Here is a 24,569-nt window from a genome sequence, read left to right as displayed (position 1 = left end):
GCTTCACACAGTAACGTTAATGTATAAAAACAAATTAATTTCGTTAATATGGTACCGCTTTACGGGTTCTGTATTTTAAGGAAATTCATAATATTTGCATTACATCACAGATAACATCTCTGACGTTAACAATTAGCATGGAATTGTGTTACAGCACGGTCCGAGTTGACAGCCGAACCATATAAACATGGCGGACTCCTCGCGCACAGAAGAGTCTGAAATATTTACTGTTAAAGAAATGGACACTCAAATGGAAGAACGTGTGAGTAATGAGAATGGCGGTGAATGTAACAAGGAAGAAGACGTGACTAACACTCAAACAGAGGACCCTTTCAAAAAACCTGCTCTCTTTGCGGCGCCTTCGCTCGTGAGTAAACGAGGTCTTGTCGCGAGCAGAGCAGCAAGAAAGCCTACACATGAAGAAAATGGCGACAAAGAACTACAACCATCTACTTCTGATAGTAGTGAGGCATCTGCAGATGAGCAAACCACCCCTTCCACGTCGGATAATGACAACACGTCACGGAAAGGTGTAGAGAGCGAAAATTATTCCGAAAAAGACCAGACTAGTGACGTCCAACCCCCACCAAGATTTCCTGTCAAAGGAACACCTATTGGCAAATTTAAACCCCACCCTCCTGTTCCATATGCCGAACCTCCTTGGGCAGGAGTGGCAGATGTCCCATATTCCCTAGAAATCCTCAAGAATGGCACTATAGTTGATACGGTCCCACTCACCCAGCAGAGTTATTTTGTGGTCGGACGTTTACCTGTGTGTGACGTATCCCTGGAACACCCCTCAATCTCCAGGTATCACGCTGTCATTCAATACCGTGGGCTGGCAGGAGAAGAGGAGGCAGTTGGAGAGGCAAGAGGGTTCTATGTCCATGACCTGGGCAGCACACATGGTACCTTCGTCAACAAGAACAAGATACCACCGAATACCTACATCAGAGTACGGGTTGGGCACGTACTCAAATTCGGGGGAAGCACTAGACTTTTCATCATGCAGGTAAAACATTTTTTTTTTTAATTGTTCCTTCATGTCAGAAAACATTACTTAGTGTTCATACCATTCAAAAATAGGCTAAGTAAAATGTTATACACAGTGCACTTACTACCACAGGTAGGATAGATGTACTAGATTAGACATCCTTAGACTTCAAACCTCTCACTTATGTAGTCCTTTACCAATGTAGTTCTGAATATCCCTACTCTACTGTATATCTTTGCAGGGTCCAGAGTTTGACGAAGAGGCGGAGTCAGACCTGACTGTCACAGAGCTGCGGGAGCGAGCCAGGAAGCAGCGGGAGGACCTGGAGAGGAGGATGATGGGAGAAGGCTCGGATGAGGAGGAAAAGGAAGAGGGGAAAGAAAGCAGTGGTATCCAGGGAAAGAGTTTAAACAATGATTCGGGCTGTTCATGGGGAATAGGTAAGCTTTCAGTGCTCAGCACCAGGAGAGACTGTAATGCATGGCTCAGAATTGTTTACTTACATTAATTGCAATTAACCACTGCTACCATATCACAGCTCTGTAGCTTCAAGCCCTCAATATGTTGACTTTAATCTCTCTCTCTCGCCTTCATATCTACCAATACATACAGTTGAAATCAGAAGTCTAGATACACTTAGGTTGGAGTCATTAAAATTTGTTTTTCAACCACTCCACAAATTTCTTGTTAACAAACTATAGTTTTGGAGGAGGTAAAATATATAGTGAAAACAATAGTGGTCCTAAAATGGAGCCTTTGAGGAACACTGAAATGTACAGTTTATTTGTCAGAGGACAAACCATCCACAGAGACAAACTGATATCTTTCCGACAGATAAGATCTAAACCAGGCCAGAACTTGTCCGTGTAGACCAATTTGGGTTTCCAATCTCTCCAAAAGAATGTGGTGATCGATGGTATCAAAAGCAGCACTAAGGTCTAGGAGCACAAGGACAGATGCAGATCCTCAGTTTGACGCTGTTAAAAGGTAATTTACCACCTTCACAAGTGCAGTCTCAGTGCTATGATGGGGCCTAAAACCAGACTGAAGCGTTTCGTATACATTGTTTGTCTTCAGGTAGGCAGTGAGTTGCTGCGCAACAGCTTTTTAATTTTTTTTTGAGAGGAATGGGTGATTCGTTATAGGCCCATAGTTTACAAAAATATTTTATTGGTTAAGGCTTGGCTTTTTCAAGAGAGGCTTTATTACTGCCACTTTTAGTGAGTGTGGTACACTTCTGGTGGATAGAGAGATGTTTATTATGTTCAACATAGGAGGGCCAAGCACAGGAAGCAGCTCTTTCAGTGGTTTAGTTGGAATAGGGTCCAGTATGCAGCTTGAAGGTTTAGAGGCCATGATTATTTTCATAATTGTTTTCAAGAGATATAGTATTAAAAAAACGTGACTGTCTCCCTTGATCCTAGGTCCTGGCAGAGTTGTGCAGACTCAGGACAACTGAGCTTTGGAGGAATACGCAGATTTAAAGAGGAGTCCGTAATTTGCTTTCTAATAATCTTTTCCTCAAAGAAGTTCTTGAATTTATCACTGCTGACGTGAAAGCCATCCTCTCTTGGGGAATGCTGATTTTTAGTTAGCTTTGTGACAGTATCATGAAGTAATTTTGGATTGTTCTTATCCTCAATTAAGTTGGAAAAATAGGATGATAGAACAGCAGTGAGGGCTCTTCGATAGGATATTTTCTGTATACCAGGGAGCTAGTTTCTTATGACAAATGTTTTTAGGGTTGCGACTGCATCTAGGGTATTGCTCAAGGTTAAATTGAGTTCCTCAGTTAGGTGGTTAACTGATTTTTGTATTCTGACGTCCTTGGGTAGGTGGAGGAGGTCTGGAAGGGCATCTAGGAATCTTTGGGTTGTCTGAGAATTTATAGACTTTTGATGATCCTTGGTTGGGGTCTGAGCAGGTTATTTGTTGGTGATTGCAAACTTAATACAATCATTGTCCAATAGTCCAGGATCATGAGGATAAACATTAAGATCCACAACATTTATTCCACGAGACAAAACTAGGTCCAGAGTATGACTGTGGCAGTGAGTAGGTCCGGAGACATGTTGGACAAAACCCACTGACTCGATGATGGCTCCGAAAGCCTTTTGGAGTGGGTCTGTGGACTTTTCCATGTGAATATTAGTCACCAAAAATTAGAATATTATCTGCCATGACTACAAGGTCTGATAGGTATTCAGGGAACTCAGTGAGGAACGTTGTATATGGCCCAGGAGGCCTGTAAACAATAGCTATAAAAAGTGATTGAGTAGGATGCATAGATTTCATGACTAGAACCTCAAAAGACGAACTGTTTTTTTTTGTAAATTGGGAAGCTTTTGGAAGGCTACCCGAAATGTTTGACCCAAGTTAAAGAATTTGAAGGCAATGCTACCAAATACAAATTGAGTGGATGTAAACTGTCATTGAAGTGAGGGATCTTACATTTAGTAGCCCTATTTTTGAGATGTGCGGTATCACAATCTCTTTCAATAATGGCAGGAATGAAAGAGGTCTTTATTCCAGTGAGATTTCTAAGGTGAAAACAAGCTAGGTCGAGGCACAGACAAGGGGGATAGCTGAGCTGACTACACTGACTGTGCTAGTGGCAGACTCCACTAAGCTGGCAGGCTGGCCTGCACGCACCCTGCTGCCTGGCCTGCACGCACCCTGCTGCCTGGCCTGCACGCACCCTGCTGCCTGGCCTGCACGCACCCTGCTGCCTGGCCTGCACGCACCCTGCTGCCTGGCCTGCACGCACCCTGCTGCCTGGCCTGCACGCACCCTGCTGCCTGGCCTGCACGCACCCTGCTGCCTGGCCTGCACGCACCCTGCTGCCAGGCCTGCACGCACCCTGCTGCCTAGCCTGCACGCAACCTGCTGCCTGGCCTCCACACGATCTCATTGTGGAGCTAGTCTGGTTCATTCTTGGGAGCAATTTCCAAATGCCTGAAGGTACCACGTTCATCAGTACAAACAATAGTGCACAAGTATAAACACCATGGGACCACACAGCCATCATACCGCTCAGGAAGGAGATGCGTTCTGTCTCCTAGAGATGAATGTACTTTGGTGCGAAAAGTGCAAATCAATCCCAGAACAACAGCAAAGGACCTGTTTTTATTTTATGTAACTAGGCAAGTCAGTTAAGAACAAATTCTTATTTTCAATGACGGTCTAGGAACAGTAGGTTAACTGCCTTGTTCAGGGGCAGAACGACAGATTCGATTTTGCAACCTTTCGGTTACTAGTCCACCGCTCTAACCACTTAGGCTACTCTGCCGATCTTGTAAAGATGCTGGAGGAAACTGGTACAAAGGTATCTATATCCACAGCAAAACTAGTCCTATATCGACATAACCTGAAAGGCTGCTCAGCAAGGAAGAAACCACTGCTCCAAAACCGCCATAAAAAAGCCAAACTACGGTTTGCAACTGCACAGGGTCAAAGATTGTACTTTCTGGAGAAATGTCCTCTGGTCTGATGAAACAAAAGTAGAACTGTTTGGCCATAATGACCACCATCGTTATGTTTGGAGGAAAAGGGGGAGGCTTACAAACCTGACTCAGTTACACCAGCTCTGTCAGGAGGAATGGGCCAAAATTCACCCAACCTATTGTGGGAAGCTTGTGGAAAGCTACCCGAAATGTTCGACCCAAGTTAAACAATTTGAAGGCAATGCTACCAAATACCAATTGAGTGTATGTAAACTTCTGACCCACTAGGAGTGTGATGATATAATCAAATCTGAAATAAATCATTCTCTACTATTATTCTGACATTTCACATTCTTAAAATTAAGTGATGATCCTAACTGACCTAAGACAAGGAAGTTTTACTAGGATTAAATGTCAAGAATTGTGAAAAGCTGAGTTTAAATGTATTTGGCTAAGGTGTATATAAACCTCCGACTTCAACTGTACATGTGTAGCTGATGAGGCAGCCCCTGAAGAGGATGAGAACGAGGCGAACCCCTTCTCCACAGAGTTCCAGGAGGACCAAGAGGCTGCTTACCTGAAGGACCCTAAGAAAGCACTGCAGGGCTTCTTTGACAGAGAAGGTCAGACCTTTGGAGAAAGACATTCCCTAGTACCATAATCATGTTTCCTTTTGGTGTGTTTGACAGTGTCTTTTATTTCAGGGGAAGAGCTTGAGTTTGAGTATGAAGACAAAAGCCACGGTACCTGGCTCTGCAGAGTAAAGTAAGCTTTTTATTTTGTCTGAGGGTATGTAATTGTGTGCAATCATGTTTTATATCATGCAAATGATATTGCTGTCCTTCTCAAATTTGGACCTGTAGGTCTGCAACCCCTCTGGTTTTTATTCATCCCCACTAATCAGGGACTGATTTCAGACCTAGCCAATTAGTGACATGTATCTTTCAACGAACTACCAGGTAGAAAATTGACATACTGAATAGAATGTAAAACATGTCACCTCCTTTCCACACACAGGCTCCCAGTGGATGACGCTTCGGGGAAGCAGCTGGTCGCTGAGGTGACCCACACAGGGAAGAAGAAAGATGCGGCCATCCAGTCTTCCCTGGAGGCGTGTCGAATCCTGGAGGCCCGGGGCCTGCTCAGGCAGGAGGCAGGTGGGGGTCCTAGCAGAGCTGCTACATCAGCCCACAGCAGAAATGTTACTATTTACTGTAGTCAATGCAGCCTGCTACATCAGCAGTATGAGTGGTTCAGCAGCGCCTAGTCATTTCTTTCCAGTATTCCAAAGTTATATTGAAATGTAACATTCTATACAGTGAATACCCTACAAAACAGTGAATAGCTCACATTGAAGGTGATGGCTTGCTGTTTTGGTTGTTGTTCAAGTTTTTATTTACAATGTATATTTATTATAATAATAATTCATTTAATTTGTAAAGTAATTTTCACAGACACAAAAATAAAACATTTAATAAAAACAATCCAGAACACAAGACAACAATCAAAGCTATATACAAGTGTCGCCAGATCCGGAGAACAGAATTAGTAGAGGACAGAGACTGCAGCCTAATTGTGTCTGGAAATGCGTCCCACAGCCGCAGCGCCACGCAACTGACAGTCTTGTCACCCATAGTCTGCTGCGGGGCTGCTGAAGGGATACGGACCTGGAGAAGCGACGGGTGCGTGTGGTACAGGAGGGTAGAATGAGGTCAGACGGATACTTCAGTCCAGAGATAGCTTGGTAGGTTTGAACCAGGATTTTGTAGTCGACGCGTGAACATATGGGGAGCCAGTAGAGGTTGAACAGCACTGGAGTGATGTGCTTGCAAGAGGAGGTGTGGTTGAGGACACGTGCAGCATAGTTCTGGACATATTGTAGCCTGTTTAGGCACTTGGAAGATGCGTCAAACAACTTTGTTTATTCCCTATGTAGGCTTAACCCCATGGTCCGCCAGACGTTGAGTCCTTACTCTGTACCATTGAGTATGTTTACATGCACACTAATAATTAAATTTTAAACATTATGGCAGAAGACAGAATATGGCATTAGTCATGTAAACACCTTAGTCTGCTTATCATAATCGGTGTAAGATCATAATCGAAGTAAGCATACACCGATTAAAACACCTGCTTTTCTGAGCAATCTACATGTAAAAAAAAAACTTAATCGGCATCTGCGCATGTTCTAGCACCGAGTAGCGCAAGCCTCGCTCTTGTGCGCGAATGAAGTGAGTTCAGAAAAAGCAAGTATGCATCTTGTAAATAGTTTTCACATACAAACTTTATATGTCCAAACTGAGAATCAAAAAGTATTAGCAAGCATGGTCACTGTTGATTTTGATGACCGATTTTCTGCATTTATCAAAAGGCCCATCAGTAGCCTGATTTCTGTGTCCATGTAAACAGGATTATTAGGGAAATTGTTATTTTTGCAAAGCATGTAAATGTTTTAAACAAATCATTGTATTGACCTGACTATCCACAATAATCACTATAGTGTGCATGTAATCGTGCTCATTGTCTGTAACTTCTACTGTTGTTGTACTTTAACTTGTTCATAATCCACTCCCTCCAGTTTCCCGCAAGCGCAAGAAGAAGAACTGGGAGGACGAGGATTTCTATGACAGTGACGATGATAACTTTCTGGACCGCACCGGTGCTGTGGAGAAGAAGAGACAGGAGCGCATGAAGAAGGCGGGAAAGATTCAGGAGCGCCCGGACACTTACGAGTCACTGGTAAAGACCCATGTCATTAAATACGCTTTCTCACATTTCAACCTCAGGAATTAAAAAAGGAAATACGAAGTATTTCTCAAAATGAAGTGCTCATCTAAGATATCACATTACAACGCTGTATGTATTACACTATCACTGATGTTGCCAATTCTCTGAAACAGAAGTACACTTTACAAATCCCAAAAACAACGTTTTTGTTTCAAATAGCCTCTTCTGTCTATTGAAATGTTTTGTGTGCACAGTATGTGATATGTCAGGGGAGGAAGGGTACTATAGCTTTTATGGTGTGAACTAGAGTGACAGGGTGCTTGTTATCTTGCTAAGGTGGCCAAACTGTTGGTGGTTGAGAAGGCTCTGGCAGAGACCGAGAAGAAGCTCAGTGCTACAGGGAGAGGTAAGTGGTGCACAGAAAAGGTATTTTCAACCACCTTTCATCGCAATGTGTCTAGGTTAGTGTTTCTGAGTCCTGTTTCCTTTGAAAAGTGGATTCAGGTGTGTAGTGCTAGGGCAAAAACCAAAATGTGCACCCCTTTGGTTCCCCAGGACCAGTATTAAGAAACACTGGTACATCTACGTTGCTGTCAACTATGTGTAGTTTCACCCAAGTGAGTGGTGTTGTATCTGTCAGTTTGTCTGTGTATGTGTGAGACCGACTGCTTTATCGTCAGGTTTCAATTCACTTCTATTTCTCCTTCCTGTCAGACGGCTCTCACTCATCCTCCGAGGACCCCCTGGATGCCTTCATGGTTGCCGTGCGCAGCGAGGCGGCGCTGGACGGAGTGGAGCGCCGTAAGCTGCACGTGCACACCGCCGACCTGCGTAAGGAGGCCCAGAGACTGCGCCGGCTGGTGGAGCTCACGCGGCCAGCCCAGATGCCTTCACTGCAGACGGGGTGATATATATGCATATGCATGCAGCTATCCCCTAATATCTGAATCACCTAGTTGAATGTTGCGTCTTGGTGCCTCTTTCTCACAGTGTTTCTATTCATCTGTTATTCTCTTGAGGATGATTGTATATTAGTAGTGCCTATTGCTGTTCCCTCCTAGAAATACTGCATGTTCGCTACACATGGTTGTACAGTATTGCACTCTGACAAAAAAGATTCCTCACAGGTCTATGAGTGGGTCGTCCGACGTAGACAAGCCTAAGAAGCGGTCCCTACCGCTGTTTGGTGCCATGAAGGGAGGCGCCAAGTTCAAACTGAAGACTGGGACCATAGGGGTATGTTCACTTGGCAACAGAGGAGAATATCCATAATAGCTTTTCATAAGAGGGTTTTTGCAAATGCTGGAAAAGCTTTACAGTTTACACTATCCCTATTTCTGCCATTTCTTTCTGTCTCTAATCTGTCTACCTATTTCTTTAGCGCTCACCCTCTCTGCATCTCTTACTCAACTGTTGCCTCTTCACAACCACTCAATTTTTTTGTGCTCTCTTTCCCTCTTTCTTAGAAGTTGCCCCCAAAGCGAGCCAATCTGCCCACAGAACTCTTCAACATGAAAGGAGAGGAAGAGGAGGAGGAGGAAGAAGAGGAGGAGGAGGATGACGACAACAACAAAGGGAGTGAAGACTTGACTGAGGCTGACATCCAAGCTGAGGAACCCCAACAGTCCAATGAAAGCACTGATTCCACAGAGGGCTGCAGTACAGGATGCCAGAGGCAGGACCCACCTCTGTCCCAACCCCCCAGAGGTATAATATAAGAGTTAGATGCTGTGTCTTGCTGCCTTTTTCTCACTGTGGCTGCGTTCCGATTCTCTACCCTTCTCCAGAGGTGTGCACTCCTTTACTTTCCCCTCATACATGTAAAAGCGTTTGCTTGGTGCAAGCATGAATGCTGGGAGTTTCCACCATATTCCTTACAGCAGTCCGTTCCTTTAAATCCATGAGGGGGTGTAGGCGTGCACAATTGAAGGGTAGTTAATTGGAATGTAGCCTGTGTCATATCCATATGAAGCTGTTGTTCTCCCAATCGCCTGTAGCTGGCAGTGTTACTTCGGACAGAGCTATACATATTATACTACATATCTATGTATCTCCAATGTTTGGCTCTTATATGGCATCATCATGGTGAAATTGTTTTCCGTAACAACGTACCACTATTCAGCTGTGATCATTGAACAGTGTTTTTGTCTCTTTTTTTTTTATAGGGAAAAAGCTGTCCCAGAGAAGTATAGATGTAGAGGAGCCTGAGGAAACCATGGAAGATGCGCCTCTCGGCCGTTTAAAGCCCTTACCAGGTACAGGAACTCAACGTTTGTGTCTCTTTGCTCTTCTGTTGGTACGCTGTTTTTCTCTCCGTCTGGCAATGTGCACGTGATAATCTGTTTCATTTCCTTGGTCCTCTCGCCTCCTCAAAACCCATTAAATGAGAAGTTCAGAGGTCCCGCCCCTCTGACCTTCTTATCCAATGTGTTTTGAGGAGGCAATGCAATTGAGATTCTCCCATTGTGTGGATGGTCTTTAGTTCCCAACTTTAGTTCTGGCGTTTCTCCTCCCATCTTTCTTTAGACCCTAAAGAAGGGGGCAAGGAGGCGGCAGCTGCCAAGCCCAGTCCGAGGACGTTCTTGAAAAAAAGAACCACCGGCCCCAACAGAGTAAGCACTTCGAGCTCAGTGCGCCCTCACACACATTCACTCACTCACACTCACTAGTCAATAATGAGCCAAAACTTGATTGAGAATGAATTAATACTGTTAATCAAGTATGCTGGCGTTCTACACAATCCCCCAAATTTCAATCCAGTGTACTTTTAGACCAACTTGAGTTATACAAAGAAACTGGGCTGATACAATACTAGGTTACTCTGTGAATTTTCTTGTACCATGCGAAGATTCACCCTCTTAATCTCTATTATATTCCGTCTATTTTCCATTTACTACCTAAATTGTACCATGCGGAAAGAGAGCTACTTTGTAGAGTTGGTGCATTTTTTTTCTTCGCTCATTAGAGAAATGCTCTGTCACATTGTCATGCTTTTGTCTCCAGCCTCCAGCCGCCCAATCAGGACAGTACCCTGAGGATGACCCAGACTATTGTGTCTGGGTGCCCCCCACAGGTATAAATAACTTCTTGTTAATATTCTCTTGTTTATTGCTATGAGTTCTGTCATCTTGTGATGTTAATCACCTACCACCTGGCCCCTTGACATAGGGCGGCCATGTCTTGAGGTGAATGCTAGGGTAACACAGAGGTCAAAGACAACAAAATTTGGCTTGGCTTTGACTAATAAGCCAAGCCCTTAACCTCGTCAACTGTTGTTCAACCATTTAACAGTAATGTAATTTCTGTTAATGTTTTTGCTGAAGAACCTTCATCGAGACATAAGACCTTTTTGTCTGAATAATCTCACAGGATTGTAACCTCGCAGCTAGGTGACATTTGGAGTTACGGCAAGAGTTTCAGGACTGAGGAAATGTACATTACAGAGCAAGATTATTGTCAACCTATTGTTGAACACACTGCACAATGCTCTTTATGAGAAGGACTATTTGTGTTCTCTACCACTCCTAAGTAAGAGGAATAAGGTTGTCCCTGACCTCTGGGATGAAGGGAGCTAGGGTAGAAAGAGAAAAGGGAAGTAAACAGGCTTTATGGCCAATTTGTGAAAAGGGAGAGTTTAGACTGCATTTTCATCCGTGGCCAAGGAATGCAGATCAAAGCCATGCTGTTAAGATAAGGTTTTAACGTTTTGCGGGGGTAAGTACACTGCTAAGAGCCATTTGGATTCATTGACAAAACTCATTGTATTTAGCAACTAGCAAGAAACACAACTTGGTTCTTAGATAAGATTGCGTGCGAGTACCTAAAGAGAAACGTATGTCATTGGCAGACACTGCGACATGTGAGGAACGTTGGCATGGTTAAGTGGAATAATTTATTTCCCACATAGCTGTTACACACGTGACTAGGTAGGGTTTTGTTCTTGGAGCAGATAGCTAGTGACTTAATATTAGCAACAAAACAGGCCCCCATACTAAATGTGTTTTGCGAGCCTTTCTTAAAGCAGGCACTTTAGACTCTGGTCACTGCACTGTCACTACTTTTTTAATGTTCATGTTCTGAATAATATGCCTAAAACGTTGTCCTCCATGTCTACAGGTCAGTCTGGGGATGGCCGCACCCACCTCAATGAAAAGTATGGCTACTGAACACACGGCTCAAACTTTTTGACCCTTTTTGTTTCTCGACTCCACCCACCTGCGGACTTAGCAGCAACACACACACACAGGCCTCCATCCACTCGGTATCCATTTGTGTTCTATGACACTCCTGCGTAAGGGATATTGCATGCAACATACACTACCATTCAAAAGTTTAGGGTCACTTAGAAATGTCCTTGTTTTTGAAAGAAAAGCACCTTTTTTTTTGTCCATTTAAAATAACATCAAATTGATCAAAAATAGTGTGGACATTGTAAATGTTGTAAATTACTATTGTAGATGGAAATGACTGACTTTTAATGGAATATCTACAGAGGCCCATTATCAGCAACCATCACTCCTGTGTTTCAATGGCACATTGTTAGCTAATCCAAGTTTATAATTTTAAAAGGCTCGTTGATCATTAAAAATCCTGTTTGCAATTGTTATCACAGCTGAAAACTGTTCTGTTTAAAGAAGCAATAAAACTGGCCTTCTTTAGACTAGTTGAGGTTCTAGAGCGTCAGCATTTGTGGGTTTGATTACAGGCTCAATATGAACAGAAACAAAGACTTTCTTCTGAAACTTGTCAGTCTATTCTTGTTCTGAGAAATGTTGGCTATTCCATGCGAGACATTGCCAAGAAACTGATCTCGTACAACGCTGTGTACTACTCCCTTCACAGAACAGCGCAAACTGGCTTTAACCAGAATAGAAAGAGTGGGAGGCCCCGGTGCACAACTGAGAAAGAGGACAAGTGCATTAGTGTTTAGTTTGAGAAACCGATGCTTTCGAAGTCCTCAACTGGCAGCTACATTAAATAGTACCCACAAAACACCAGTCTCAACGACAACAGTGAAGAGGCGACTCCGGGATGCTGGCCTTCTAGGCGCAAAAGGGATGGTTGCTGATAATGGGCCTATGTACAGTTGAAGTCGGAAGTTTACATACACCTTAGCCAAATGCATTTAATCTCAGTTGTTCAAAATTCCTGACATTTAATCCTAGTGAAAATTCCCTGTTTTAGGTCAGTTAGGATCACCACTTTATTTTAAGAATGTGAAATGTCAGAATAATAGTTAGGTAACACAATGTGCCATTGGAACACAGTGTGGTTGGTTGTGATAACACAGTGTGGTTGGTTGCTCATAATGGGCCTCTGTACGCCTATGTATATATTCCTATGTATATATTCCATTAAAAATCAGCTTTTTCCAGCTACAATAGTAATTCACAACATGAACCATGTCTATACTGTATTTCTGATCAATTTAATGTTATTTTAATGGACAGAAAATGTGCTTTTCTTTCAAAACCAAGGACATTTCTAAGTGACCCCAAACTTTTGAATGGTGGTGTACCTTTACCAAATTTGAATTCACTTCTGGGAAAATGGCAACAATGTGGAGGCTGGCACTGGGAAAGCGTACAGTGTTGCCCTCTGTGAAAATGACTACATTTTATGGTTGGTAGCTGGTTTGTAGTTGCCTCATGGTAACCATTGCCTTTCTCCAAGATGGTCATGTCATTGAGACAACTTGGTGAATGTTTTTGCATTACATATCCTTGGACAGTGTGAAAAAGGACCAGTCCCATTACAGTTAAGATATCAGTCTTCACATACTGGTTAGTAGGCTAGCCAGCAGATCCGAGCCACTTGCTTTTACAGCTGCACCAGGGTCGTAAAGCATTCCTGTGTGTATTAAGACACCGCTGAGCCGGTGCAAGATATTACTCTGAAAATGAACCTCAATCCAGGGATGAGAAATGTTGGAATAATGAAACAATTCGGAGTATAATGCATTTCACATCCCTGGATTGAGGTTCGTTTTCTGAGGCATATCTTGTACAGGCTCAGCTGTGTCTTAATAAAAACAGGAATTATGCCCGACCTTAGTGTAGCTGTAAGGAAGCGGGTTGGATCTGCTGGCTAGTTACCGTAGTAGGCCTGCCTTAAAGCACTTGACTCACCCCATTGTATGTAATAGAGAGAGGCTGCACTTAAACTGAGTCCAATTTGAATTGGCCCTATCCTATGTCAGATGAGTGTACAGCATATAGTGAAGGATTTAGCTATAGTGCCCACATTCACTCATCCGAGGTCTGCTTTGTTACTTTGGCTGCTTTCTCGCAGCTAAGCCCACCTGACGTCCGAACAGTATGGGTTCGCTGCTGGGTTTCACTGTCGATTGCTGGCGTAACCCTCTTTCAAAGGAGAGTGAGAGTGGCAGAGAGTGAGGGAGCGCATATAAGCAGCTTGCAGACCATCTGGGCACTTGTGTGGCATTACTGGATAAAACGCAAGCTGATAATGAGTCAAGTCAAAAGTAGTGTGTGTGTCCTCCCTCTCCAAAGTGTATTTTTAACCAGATCTTCATTACCAGTGACTCAGCGTTTAGGAGGCTGGTGTGTGTGAAGTAGGGTTTCGTTTGTGGCAAGCTACCTAGAGCAGGATTACACTGCCTCAGAAATCCCACACGGCATTTTATTCTTGTGTTCATTTTCTCCCTCCACCTCACTACTATTTTATTCCTTCCAGCTGAGACTCTTAAACCTGGAAGGTTAAAAGTAATACCCTTCCAGAAGTTGTGTATTTTGTTACTTTTTATTTGTACAATAAAGTTGTCCACAAGGTACGGACGGGGTTGTTCAGATTCCATCTTTCAAGGTTTGCAGTGAAGACTCATTTCCCCACAAATAAATAGCTCCATGTTTTTAGACATTTGTTTGAGTCTACAACTGCACGTCTTCTCATCTCCAGTTCAACCACTGAATCTCTACCCCTCAATTTTCACAATCCCCAAAGCCTCCACCCTCCCCATCCATCTCAATGAATACAGGCATGTTTCTCACAGCCAACCGTGTGTGTGTGTGTGTGTGTGTGTGTGTGTGTGTGTGTGTGAGATCCACTGTTTCCATTAACTTGTCCAGTGATTTTGTTGACATTAGAAAGTTTGCATAGAAAATAGATGCGACAATTGCCTGCTACGGTGCGTTTCCAACCATCCTATATCGATTTTAAAAACAGCTGGACTTAATGTCACACCCCAACAACAAAAAATAAACCAGTGTTGAATAAAAGTGAAGTGGTTGAAGTGTTTCGATCACCCATTTAGGCAAATTGCGCAATAATACATTGGTGACAGCCTGCATGCCCTCCCACCAATAATTTTAATGTCTCTGGTAGCCTGCAAAAGCCAGCATGGATAGAATGCAATAATTGACTAATATTTGCCATATTCTAATAATGATCATGTGCCCCACGTGGCCGTGCCACGGTGAGATTTGCACTCCTGTAGATCTGTTATAATTGGATGGTGAAACTTGCATCCAGCCAACCAGAAAAGCAAGATGAAGCAATTCAGGCATTCTTGAAAGTCAGGACAATCCTTGTCCTGCAAAGAAAACGTTTTTTGTTTAAAAAAAAAAATATTTTGCTAGCAGTAGACATTTAGAATTGAATGTGGAGTGGAGCTTGAGTCGTGTGATGACATCACGTGGCTTGCAAACTTATTCACCAAACATTGATTCAAGAAAAGAAAAAAAATAACATTCCACTTCATTTGTCACGAAGTTCAACCAAAAAATCCACCCCTGTCAATCGGATAAAAATGTTACCGATGTTTAGAAAATATGTATATCTGCCGTTTCCATTACACTTTTTTGCTTTGTCGAATAAACCTGAGAATGGAAACCTACCTACTGACACAAACAGTCTGATCTGGCAATGAGCAGCTTGCACCATTTGGTGAGATGTTCTGCTGTGATCTAGTGAGGAGGGGTGGGAACCTTGCCGTCTTGGCAGGCTTTGGTGTGACACATACACAAGTCCTGCCTCACTCTACGCCACCACTCAGCCTTTGCACCAGCATAGACACACTATTATTTGTGCATACACTCTGATATGTGGGTATCTATCTGCAGAAGCCCTAGCAGCACATAACTCACATACCAGGTGCACGCACTTCTGCAAATACACATACTTTATGCAAGCATGTTCTGTACTCTCACACACGTTCAAATCTCAGTTCCCATGAACACACTTTTCCAAATCCCAGTACCGCAGGACCTCCAGACAGCTTTGGCCCTGGGCTCTCGCTCCAGAGCCTCCTCTCTAAGCTCCTGGCCCAGCCCACTCCCGACCATGCTGCCTGACCCTCTATATCCTCCTGACCCAATTGGCTCTTGAAGGATGGAGTAATACCAGATTCAACTCTCAGAGCTCCACCAGTACTGGAGCTAGAGATGCAGTAGACCAGGGTCATGGATCAGAAGCTGGGTGGGCCACGGCAATGAGGAAGGCGACACACAGAGTGACAGGGAGTATATGTCCTCTCCGAAAATAAATGACACTCGTTTTTGGATTCACATTGTGCATTGACTGGATTGAAATGGGATTGATGCCAACCCTGGTACACAGCGAATCCAAAATGGTAATCGTGTCAATGCATGTAGAATTAGTCTATGTAATGTGATCTAAAATGTATCACTCCTAAGAACCAAGATGCCACAGAGCATTTATTTATTCATAAATTATGCAAGGGACACAAATGTCAGAGCGCTGCACTACATTCACTCTAGCAGAGCTTGGTTATGGTGACATTGTTTTGATCGCAGCATGTCCATCAAGGGATACATTCATATGCATAAATAGGTTGTCTGGTCACTGATTACGTTAGCACATCGACCCTACAGTCAAGACTAGCCTCAGTTTAATGTTCAATACATCAGGAATGTCATTCAGAGGCACAACGATGAGACGTTTGGGATGACCTTTGGTTGTCTCATACATGTGGCAATGTGCCACCGAAGAAAAGGTACATACAGAGTTAGAAATGTGTTGCATAGCGTACTACACAAGCTCATGACACAGCACTGAAATTAAAGCAGTAAATCATGTCATATTCTCATAGATTTCTTATACTCCCTTTCTTGCATGTTCATATACCTTTCTTTTCTGCACCACAGCACAGTGAAATGCATACAGGAAAAGAGGACAAAGTATTTGATGTTATCCTGTTTTCCTCTTAAGGTGATATTCACAAACTCGTCAACAGGTTGAGGGTTATATTGTTACCTCTTGAACTAGTCATACATTTCGTAGTATCTCATGACCTGGGCCCTGTTTCCCAAAAGCATCTTAAAGCTAAGTTCATCGTTAAATAGGAGCAACGTTAAATATCTGAGCTGTTTCCCAAAACTATCATTAACATTGCACTTGAAAGCCCTCGTAATCTAACGCCTGACTCAGATCACTTGTAGAATAGCTAAGTGCAACTTTAGATGCTTTTTTTGCCCTCTAGCATCACTTAATGAACAGAATATCTTCGCTAAACATAGAATCACATTGTTGACTGATCTCTCTGTGACCGCCGATAACTTCAGAACAAAGTTCACGACAAAGACGAATTTGCTAATGTCTTTGCAATTGATACAAACGAGCGACGTATAAAAATATGCGTCAAAGTGAAAACCGAGATGACTGCATTAAAATATAAACAGTAGGCTGTAGGTGTTTTCAATAATATGTTAAAAAACATTTAATGTTCAATTAATTGAGTTCTATTTTGCTACATGTAGGCTACTGTATATAATTTCTCTAAATAGATTTAATGTGTAGCCTAACATGTGCCAAATCAGTGATTTAGTGCATTTTTATTGGGTAAGCATTAAAAGCATTAGAATACGCCGCTCAATATTTGCAGCCATAGGTGGAAATACCTCTTAAGGAGCTGATCCGTCGTCAGTATTGTGAAATAATTATAATGTTCTGGAAATATTTGAATGGAGAAAGCTGATCTCCATTTCGACCCTAGTATCGACGCACTTAGCGCTGGTTGATATCACAAAATATAGACTCTTTACTGATATCGTGCAGTGTACATCTTGCAATGTGTCAAGAAAGCCTCTGTTCATGAGTTGTCCTAATGAGCTGTTGTCGGTCTAGACCAGGGTTTCTCAAACTCGGCTGGGGGGCCATGGGGTGCACTTTTTAGTTTTTTTCCCTAGCACTACACAGCTGATTTAAATAACCAACTCATCATCAAGCTTTGATTATTTGAATCAGCTGTGTAGTGCTAGGGCAAAAACTAAAATGTGGGGGGCCCAGGACCGGGTTAGGGAAACCCTGGTCTAGACAACAAACCTGTCATGCGTTTATTTGACCTTTGATTGTCGTCAACATACATTTCCCTTGTATCGAGCGCATTGGAGTGGCCTTTGAATGCTTTCGAATGCTTGTTTTGTCCTTCAAAAATATTTTTGATAATTCATTTTTAGAACAACCATCCATTGAAAATGTGTCCAAAAGACAGCCGTTAATGTATGAAATACCTAAAGTGTCCTTGGTACGGAGAGCTTGAGTGAAGCGGTGTATTTTCAAAGCAATTTCTATTGGAGCCTTGTTGTTCACAAATACTGTCTGCCCCCGTCTCACATCATCATCCAATATCAGGGTTAAGATCTCCCCATTCTTAGTGTCTTAGATGGTTCTGTCAAGTGAACCAGTTGTCCGAGCAACAGCATGATTTGACAGAGCAGGATTATCTGAGAGTACTATATTGACCTTCAAACATTGGCATTGTCAAGTTGTCCTAACGGTCATGCCATACCATACTCATTATTTAGCTCAGTCTCGTCTTCAGAGTATGAAGTCTGGGAGTCTTCTATAGAGTCAATAAGTGAGGAAGGGGTGGTTTTGTTGGTGTTATCCCCTCACACACACGGGGGGTCTTCGGACGGAGTCAAGGGATTGCAAGGAGGGATCCTGCTGAGGGACCGGAAGGCAAATATTGAGGGATCGTAGGCGTACCTGGGCAGAGGGCGAGTCCCAGTCAAGTTCTGTGGACAGAAAGAGAGAGTATGTAAAAAATAGGAAAAAGTTTGAGAGAAAGTTAGGGTTTTGGCTAATCTGGCTTTTATCCTCCCATGGATCTGGGTGGATGGAAATAGCAGGGCTTACCCTGCTTTTCTGGGCATTAGCTGGTGGTCATTTACTGGTCAACCACCACAACTGTAGCTAGGTCAGAGTCAGAGGCTAATGTGACACTAGCTGGTGCCCTCTTACAGAGCCAAGATTCACAGTTGGCAGAAGAGAGACCGAAAACTAATGGGATGGATCCCTTTCTGAATGTTATTTAGAAACTGAGTTGTGTGTAAAACTGTTGGTTTCCTGTGTCTGGGGTTTGTGCGTTACATTCTATAATTTCATCATCCTCCTCTCTTTTCATCCCTCCCTCAACCTGGACCCGTTTCTCCAACCTCCACCCCACCCGACATCCCTTCAGTCCCATATTTCTCGGCCTTTCCCATCACCTCAATATACAGTACATGCTGTTACTGTAATGAGCAGCCTTGTAAAGCAGTGTAAAGTTTCCTTATGCATTGGTAAAACACCTAATGACATCACCACTATATGATATGACTACATGTCTTTAGGGATCCGACAGAGACTACTGTTGGCAACAAATCCCAACAGTGCTTGTTAACACACTCCACACCAAGGCAGACTCAGTCCGTCAATGACAGAAAAAAGCTTTCATCGGGAATTACAGTGTGGGAGAGACAGGTTCCAGGTCAAGAGTCGTAGATGCAGTAAAGTTAAATTGTTCTCCATGTGGCTAGCTGCAAGGCAGCCCATTGCGTGCGCGAGTCGTTACACCTTGGGACGGATCCGCGTCTGCTGCACATGTTAGCGTAGCACGTTAGCATTCCCCAGCATCATATAGAGTCAGGCCTGATAGACATTATAGCCCAAAATGGTTCAACCATGGTCGAGTTCTGGGGTTACTGCAGACAGTAAAAAAAAAAGAATACGTGCTACAGGACCAGTAGTTGAAAACAAATTGATAAATGTTTTTTGGGGGGAAACAGCTGTCTGATGTGTAAATATTCTCTACTTGAGGTGTTCCTGAACTTTTCATTACATTACCCTGGTCCACAAAGGGAGGTGTCTTTTGCTCTAGACCAGTGGTCACCAACCTTTTCTGAGTCAAGATCATTTTCGCTGTCAAAAAACAAGCCGAGATGTACCGCTCTGATTTTATTTTTTTACATTACTTAACTGTTTTTATTAGGTTAATGTAAAAAAAAAAAGTATGTAAGAATGAGGTTTTGTGCAGTATAGGCCTAACACATTATCACAGCATATTGCCTATATGCCTGGCCTGACAATATTTTTCTTCTCAGACCATATTTTATTTCAAAACTTGAGCTTTGATAAAAAAAAATATTATTTGGTGTAGCACTTCCAAGGCACAGCTGAGCATGAATTTAAATAATTCACTTTTTTTTATTTTACTGGACTGATGGTAACTGCATCTGAAGGTCATAGTGCTTTCAAGACAACTGGGAACTCTACAAAAAAACGAGGTCAAACTATGACATTAGTGATCTTCAGGTCGGAAAGTCGGAGCTCTAGAAAGATGTCAGAGTTTCCAACTTGGAATTTCGAGTTGGTTGACCGTTCAAATCGATTTTTCCCAGTTGGATCCTCAATATTAAAATAGACAAGATGAGCAGCTAATAATAATTAAAACGCAGGGCTATCGATACACTTGGTTACTAATTCATTGCAGCTGCAGCGCAAGTGGTAGTATGGAGAAGTGCGTTTTTTGTTTTGTAAAAAAAAACATAAACATGAACACACTCATAAAAACAGCAGGTCTTTGCTGTATTCTTCAGGCTCTCTCTGGTCATGGTTTTTAAAAGTGATTAAATCTCATGTAGGCTAGTATCAAACTTTGCTGGAATCTGTAGGCAAGGTGATTTGAGCTATCCAATTTAGCCACAGATGGGAACATTGCCTACACGGTGCGCAAGGGCTTCTGAATCTAAGTGCACCAACAGCGCAACACGAATAAAGAAATGTAAGGAGCGCAAGCTTTTATCGTTGGCTTTTATACAGAAATGTTTGGTAATAGACTAGGAATGCCTTGACGATCGACCAGTCGATCCCCCGGTTGGTGACAACTGCTCTATATCCACCATAAGGCTTGTGCAGTTACCGAACAGTAAGTTTAAACATAGACAAACCTTTATGTTAAAACATTGAATTTACTAAATAGCTTAATAATGTGATTCCTTAGGCCAATTAGATTTATTGACAAAATAAAGAAATTTGACAAAATAGTATTTGTATCAATTGTCATCCCTTGACGCAGCCTATATTCTGGACACCACTCACAACAGAGGGCCCCAACCCAAAGTGGGAACCAATGGTCTGCTCTACAATACCTCAAGGTAAGTTGTTATGATCAGCGGCTCTAAAAACCCTGTAATTTATTTCTCCTCTTCACTCACACATGCTGACCTGAGCCTTGATCAAAATCAGACAAATTGCTAGCTAGCACGATAACGTTATATGTAGAAGGACACAAGGAGGTGTCGTAAGTCTCAAGTCTCTTAACCTCAGTCTTACTCCATCTCTCCAAATGCCCTGGTCTCCAACTCACTCTTCCACTCCCTCCCTCTCCCCCACCCCCTTCGGGGGCTAAAAATGCAGCCGGAGAGAATGTCTGACGTTTTACATGCTCCAAACCAACTGTGCTATTTTTTACATTTTTTAATTGCGTTATGTTTTTACTTATTTTGTACATAATGTTGCTGTTACTGTCTCTTATGACCGAAAATAACTTCTGGACATCAGAACAGCGATTACTCACCTCAAACTGGAAGAAGCTTTTTCCTTTAACGAGTCCGATGAGAAGGATATACTGCTTTCCAGGGATCATGCCCAAATCCCCGCCATTTGCTTGAAGAAAAGACGGAGAAAAAGAGTGCGGAGGTCGGGCTGCCTTCTGAGAATGTGTAGGCGAGCGAGTTAACTCCCACTGCCATCTGTTCTATCTATCTAACGTGCAATCATTGGAAAATAAAATCGAAGACTGACGATCAAGATTATCCTACAAACAGGACATTAAAAACTAATATCTTATGTTTCACCGAGTCGTGGCTGAACGACAATACAGATAATATAGAGCTGGCGGGATTTTCCATGCACCGGCAGAACAGAGAAGCTACGTCTGGTAAGACGAGGGGTGGGGGAGTGTGTCTTTTGTCAATAACAGCTGGTGCACAATGTCTATTATTAAAGAAGTCTCGAGGTATTGCTCATCTGAGGTAGAGTACCTCATGACAAGCTGTAGACCACACTATCTACCAAGAGAGCTCTCATCTATATTATTCGTAGCTGTCTATTTACCACCACAGACCGATGCTGGCACTAAGACCACAGTCAACCAACTCTATAAAGGCCATAAGTAAACAAGGAAATGCTCATCCAGAAGCGGCGCTCCTAGTGGGCGGGGACTTTGATGCAGGCAAACTTAAATCCGTTTTACCTCATTTCTACCAGCATGTCACATGTGCAACCAGAGGATAAAAAAAACAGGCCACCTTTACTCCACACACAGAGATGCAAACACAGCTCCCCCCCACCCTCCATTTGGCTAATCGGACCATAATTCTATCCTCCTGATTCCTGCTTACAAGCTAAAACTAAAGCAGGAAGTACCAGTGACTCGCTCAATACGGAAGTGGTTAGATGACACGGATGCTACGCTACAGGACTGTTTTCCAAACACAGACTGGAATATGTTCTGGGATTCATCCAATGGTTATTGAGGAGTATACCACCTCAGTCATCGGCTGCATCAATAAGTGCATCGACGACGTTGTCCCCACAGTGACCGTACGTACATATCCCAACCAGAAGCCATGGATTACAGGCAACACCTGCATCGAGCTAAAGGCTAGAGCTGCCGCTTTCAAGGAGTGGGACACGAATCCAGACGCTTATCAGAAATCCCGCTATGCCCTCAGGCGAACCATCAAACAAGCAAAGCGTCAATACAGGATTAAGATTGAATCCTACTACACCAGCTCTGACGCTCGTCAGATGTGGGAGGGCTTGAAAACTATTAGGGACTACAAAGGGAAAACCAGACGCGAGCTGCCCAGTGACGGGAGCCTACCAGACGAGTTAAATGCCTTTTTATGCTCGCTTCGAGGCAAGCAACACTGAAGCATGCACGGGAGCACCAGCTGTTCTAGATGAATGTGTGATAACGCTCTTGGTAGCCAATGTGAGCAAGAACTTTAAACAGGTCAACAGAGGGGCCAGATGGATTACCAGGACGTGTACTCTAAGCATGCGCGGACCAACTGGCAAGTGTCTTCACTGACATTTTCAACCTCTCCATGACCGAGTCTGTAATACTGACACCATAGTGCCCTCATAGCTCATCACTAAGCTAAGGACCCTGGGACTAAACACCTCCCTTTGCAACTGGATCCTGGACTTGGTAATGGTAGGCAACAACACATCTGCCACGCTGATCCTCAACACTGGGGCCCCTCAGGGATGTGTACTTAGTCCCCTCCTGTACTCCCTGTTCAACCACGACGGTGTGGTCAAACATGACTCCAACACCATTAAGTTTACTGACGACACAACAGTGGTAGGCCTAATCACCGACAACAATGAGACAGCCTATAGGGAGGAGGTAAGAAACTTGGCAGTGTGGTGCCAGGACAACAACCTCTCCCTCAATGTGAGCAAGACAAATGAGCTGATTGTGGACTACAGGAAAAGGCGGGCCGAACAGGGCCCCATTCACATTGACGGGGCTGTAGTGGAGCGGGTCGAGAGTTTCAAGTTCCTTGGTGTTCACATTACCAACGAACTATCATGGTCCAAAAACACCAAGACAGCTGTGAAGAGGGCACGACAACACCTTTTCCCCCTCAGGAGACCGAAAAGATTTGGCATGGGTCCCCAGATCCTCAAAAAGTTCTACACCTGCAACATCAAGAGCACCCTGACCGAAAGGCGCTACAGAGGGTAGTGTGTACGGCCCAGTACATCACTGGGGCCAAGCTTCCTGCCATCCAGGACCTATATACGAGGAAAGCCCAAAAAAGTGTCAGAGACTACAGTCACCCAAATCATAGTCTGTTTTCTCTGCTACCGAGCGCCAAGTCTAGGACCAAAAGGCTTCTTAACCTCTTAGAGCTCTAGGGGCGCTATTTCATTTTTGGATAAAAAACGTTCCCGTTTTAAGCGCGATATTTTGTCACGAAAAGATGCTCGACTATGCATATTCTTGACAGTTTTGGAAAGAAAACACTCTGAAGTTTCAGAATCTGCAAAGATTTTGTCTGTAAGTGCCCCAGAACTCATTCTACAGGCGAAACCAAGATGATGCATCACCCAGGAATTAGCAGAATTTCTGAAGCTCTGTTTTCCATTCTCTCCTTATATGGCTGTGATTGCGCAAGGAATGAGCCTACACTTTCTGTCGTTCGCCCAAGGTCTTAGCAGCATTGTGACGTATTTGTAGGCATATCATTGGAAGATTGGCCATAAGAGACTACATTTTCCAGAGGTCCGCCCGGTGTCCTTTGTCTAAATTTGTGCGTAATCTTCAGGTGCGGTCATTTTCTCCTGGGATTCAGGAGAGAAAGCATGTGTCCAAGAACGATGTATCAATGAAGAGATATGTGAAAAACACCTTGAGGATTGATTCTAAACAACGTTTGCCATGTTTTCAGTCGATATTATGGAGTTAATTTGGAAAAAAGTTTGCGTTTTGAGGACTGAATTTATGGATTTTTTTTGGTAGCCAAATGTGATGTATAAAACGGAGCTATTTCTAATACACAAGGAATCTTTTTGGAAAAACTGAGCATCTGCTATCTAACTGAGAGTATCCTCATTGAAAACATCAGAAGTTCTTCAAAGGTAAATTATTTTATTTGAAGGCTTTTATGTTTTTGTTAATGTTGCGTGCTGGATGCTAACGCTAATGCTAACGCTAAATGCTAACGCGAAATGCTAACTCTAGCTAGCTACTTTTACACAAATGATTGTTTTCCTATAGTTGAGAAGCATATTTTGAAAATCTGAGATGACAGTGTTGTTTACAAAAGGCTAAGCTTGAGAGATGGCATATTTATTTCATTTCATTTGCGATTTTCATAAATAGTTAACGTTGTGTTATGCTAATGAGCTTGCTGATAGATTTACACAATCCTGGATACAGGGGTTTTTTCATAGCTAAACGTGACGCAGAAAACGGAGCGATTTGTCCTAAACAAATAATCTTTCAGGAAAAACTGAACATTTGCTATCTGAGAGTCTCCTCATTGAAAACATCTGAAGTTCTTCAAAGGTAAATGATTTTTTTGAATGCTTTTCTGTTTTTTTGTGTAAATGTTGCCAGCTGAATGCTAATGCTAAATGCTACG

The 24,569-nt window shown here is 43.0% G+C and overlaps 2 protein-coding genes across 3 annotated transcripts in view; one reads left to right on the top strand and one right to left on the bottom strand.

Moving 5' to 3' along the window:
• Positions 1-32: 32 nt before the first annotated feature.
• LOC110505236 (solute carrier family 4 member 1 adaptor protein) lies at positions 33-11,568 on the top strand. The gene is made up of 14 exons (XM_021584332.2): positions 33-1,012; positions 1,236-1,434; positions 4,932-5,060; positions 5,142-5,202; positions 5,455-5,594; positions 7,016-7,176; positions 7,501-7,570; positions 7,879-8,068; positions 8,292-8,400; positions 8,631-8,871; positions 9,330-9,419; positions 9,691-9,776; positions 10,168-10,237; positions 11,281-11,568. Exons 1-14 carry the CDS (start codon positions 188-190, stop codon positions 11,328-11,330), a joined length of 2,421 nt encoding a protein of 806 aa, XP_021440007.2. The 5' UTR covers positions 33-187; the 3' UTR covers positions 11,331-11,568.
• A 4,258-nt stretch (positions 11,569-15,826) lies between these two features.
• si:dkey-16j16.4 overlaps positions 15,827-24,569 on the bottom strand; it is a 64,277-nt gene continuing 55,534 nt past the window's right edge. Inside the window, exons 5-6 of one of the 2 annotated variants that reach the window (XR_002470716.2) lie at positions 20,984-21,072; positions 18,027-18,161 (exon numbers count right to left, since the gene is read on the bottom strand). Coding sequence is in view for 1 of the 2 variants with exons in the window: in XM_021584331.2 (XP_021440006.1) it covers positions 18,036-18,161 (126 nt within the window). In the remaining variant the exon portion in view is untranslated. Of the gene's footprint in view, positions 18,162-20,983; positions 21,073-24,569 lie in introns of both variants that reach the window. The other variant, XM_021584331.2, reaches the window with a different exon arrangement.

The sequence above is a fragment of the Oncorhynchus mykiss genome, chromosome 25 (assembly GCF_013265735.2).
Source record: "Oncorhynchus mykiss isolate Arlee chromosome 25, USDA_OmykA_1.1, whole genome shotgun sequence".
Taxonomy (NCBI): Eukaryota; Metazoa; Chordata; class Actinopteri; order Salmoniformes; family Salmonidae; genus Oncorhynchus; species Oncorhynchus mykiss.
Note: the sequence above shows the minus strand (reverse complement) of the source record. Positions and strands in the feature narration are given on the sequence as shown.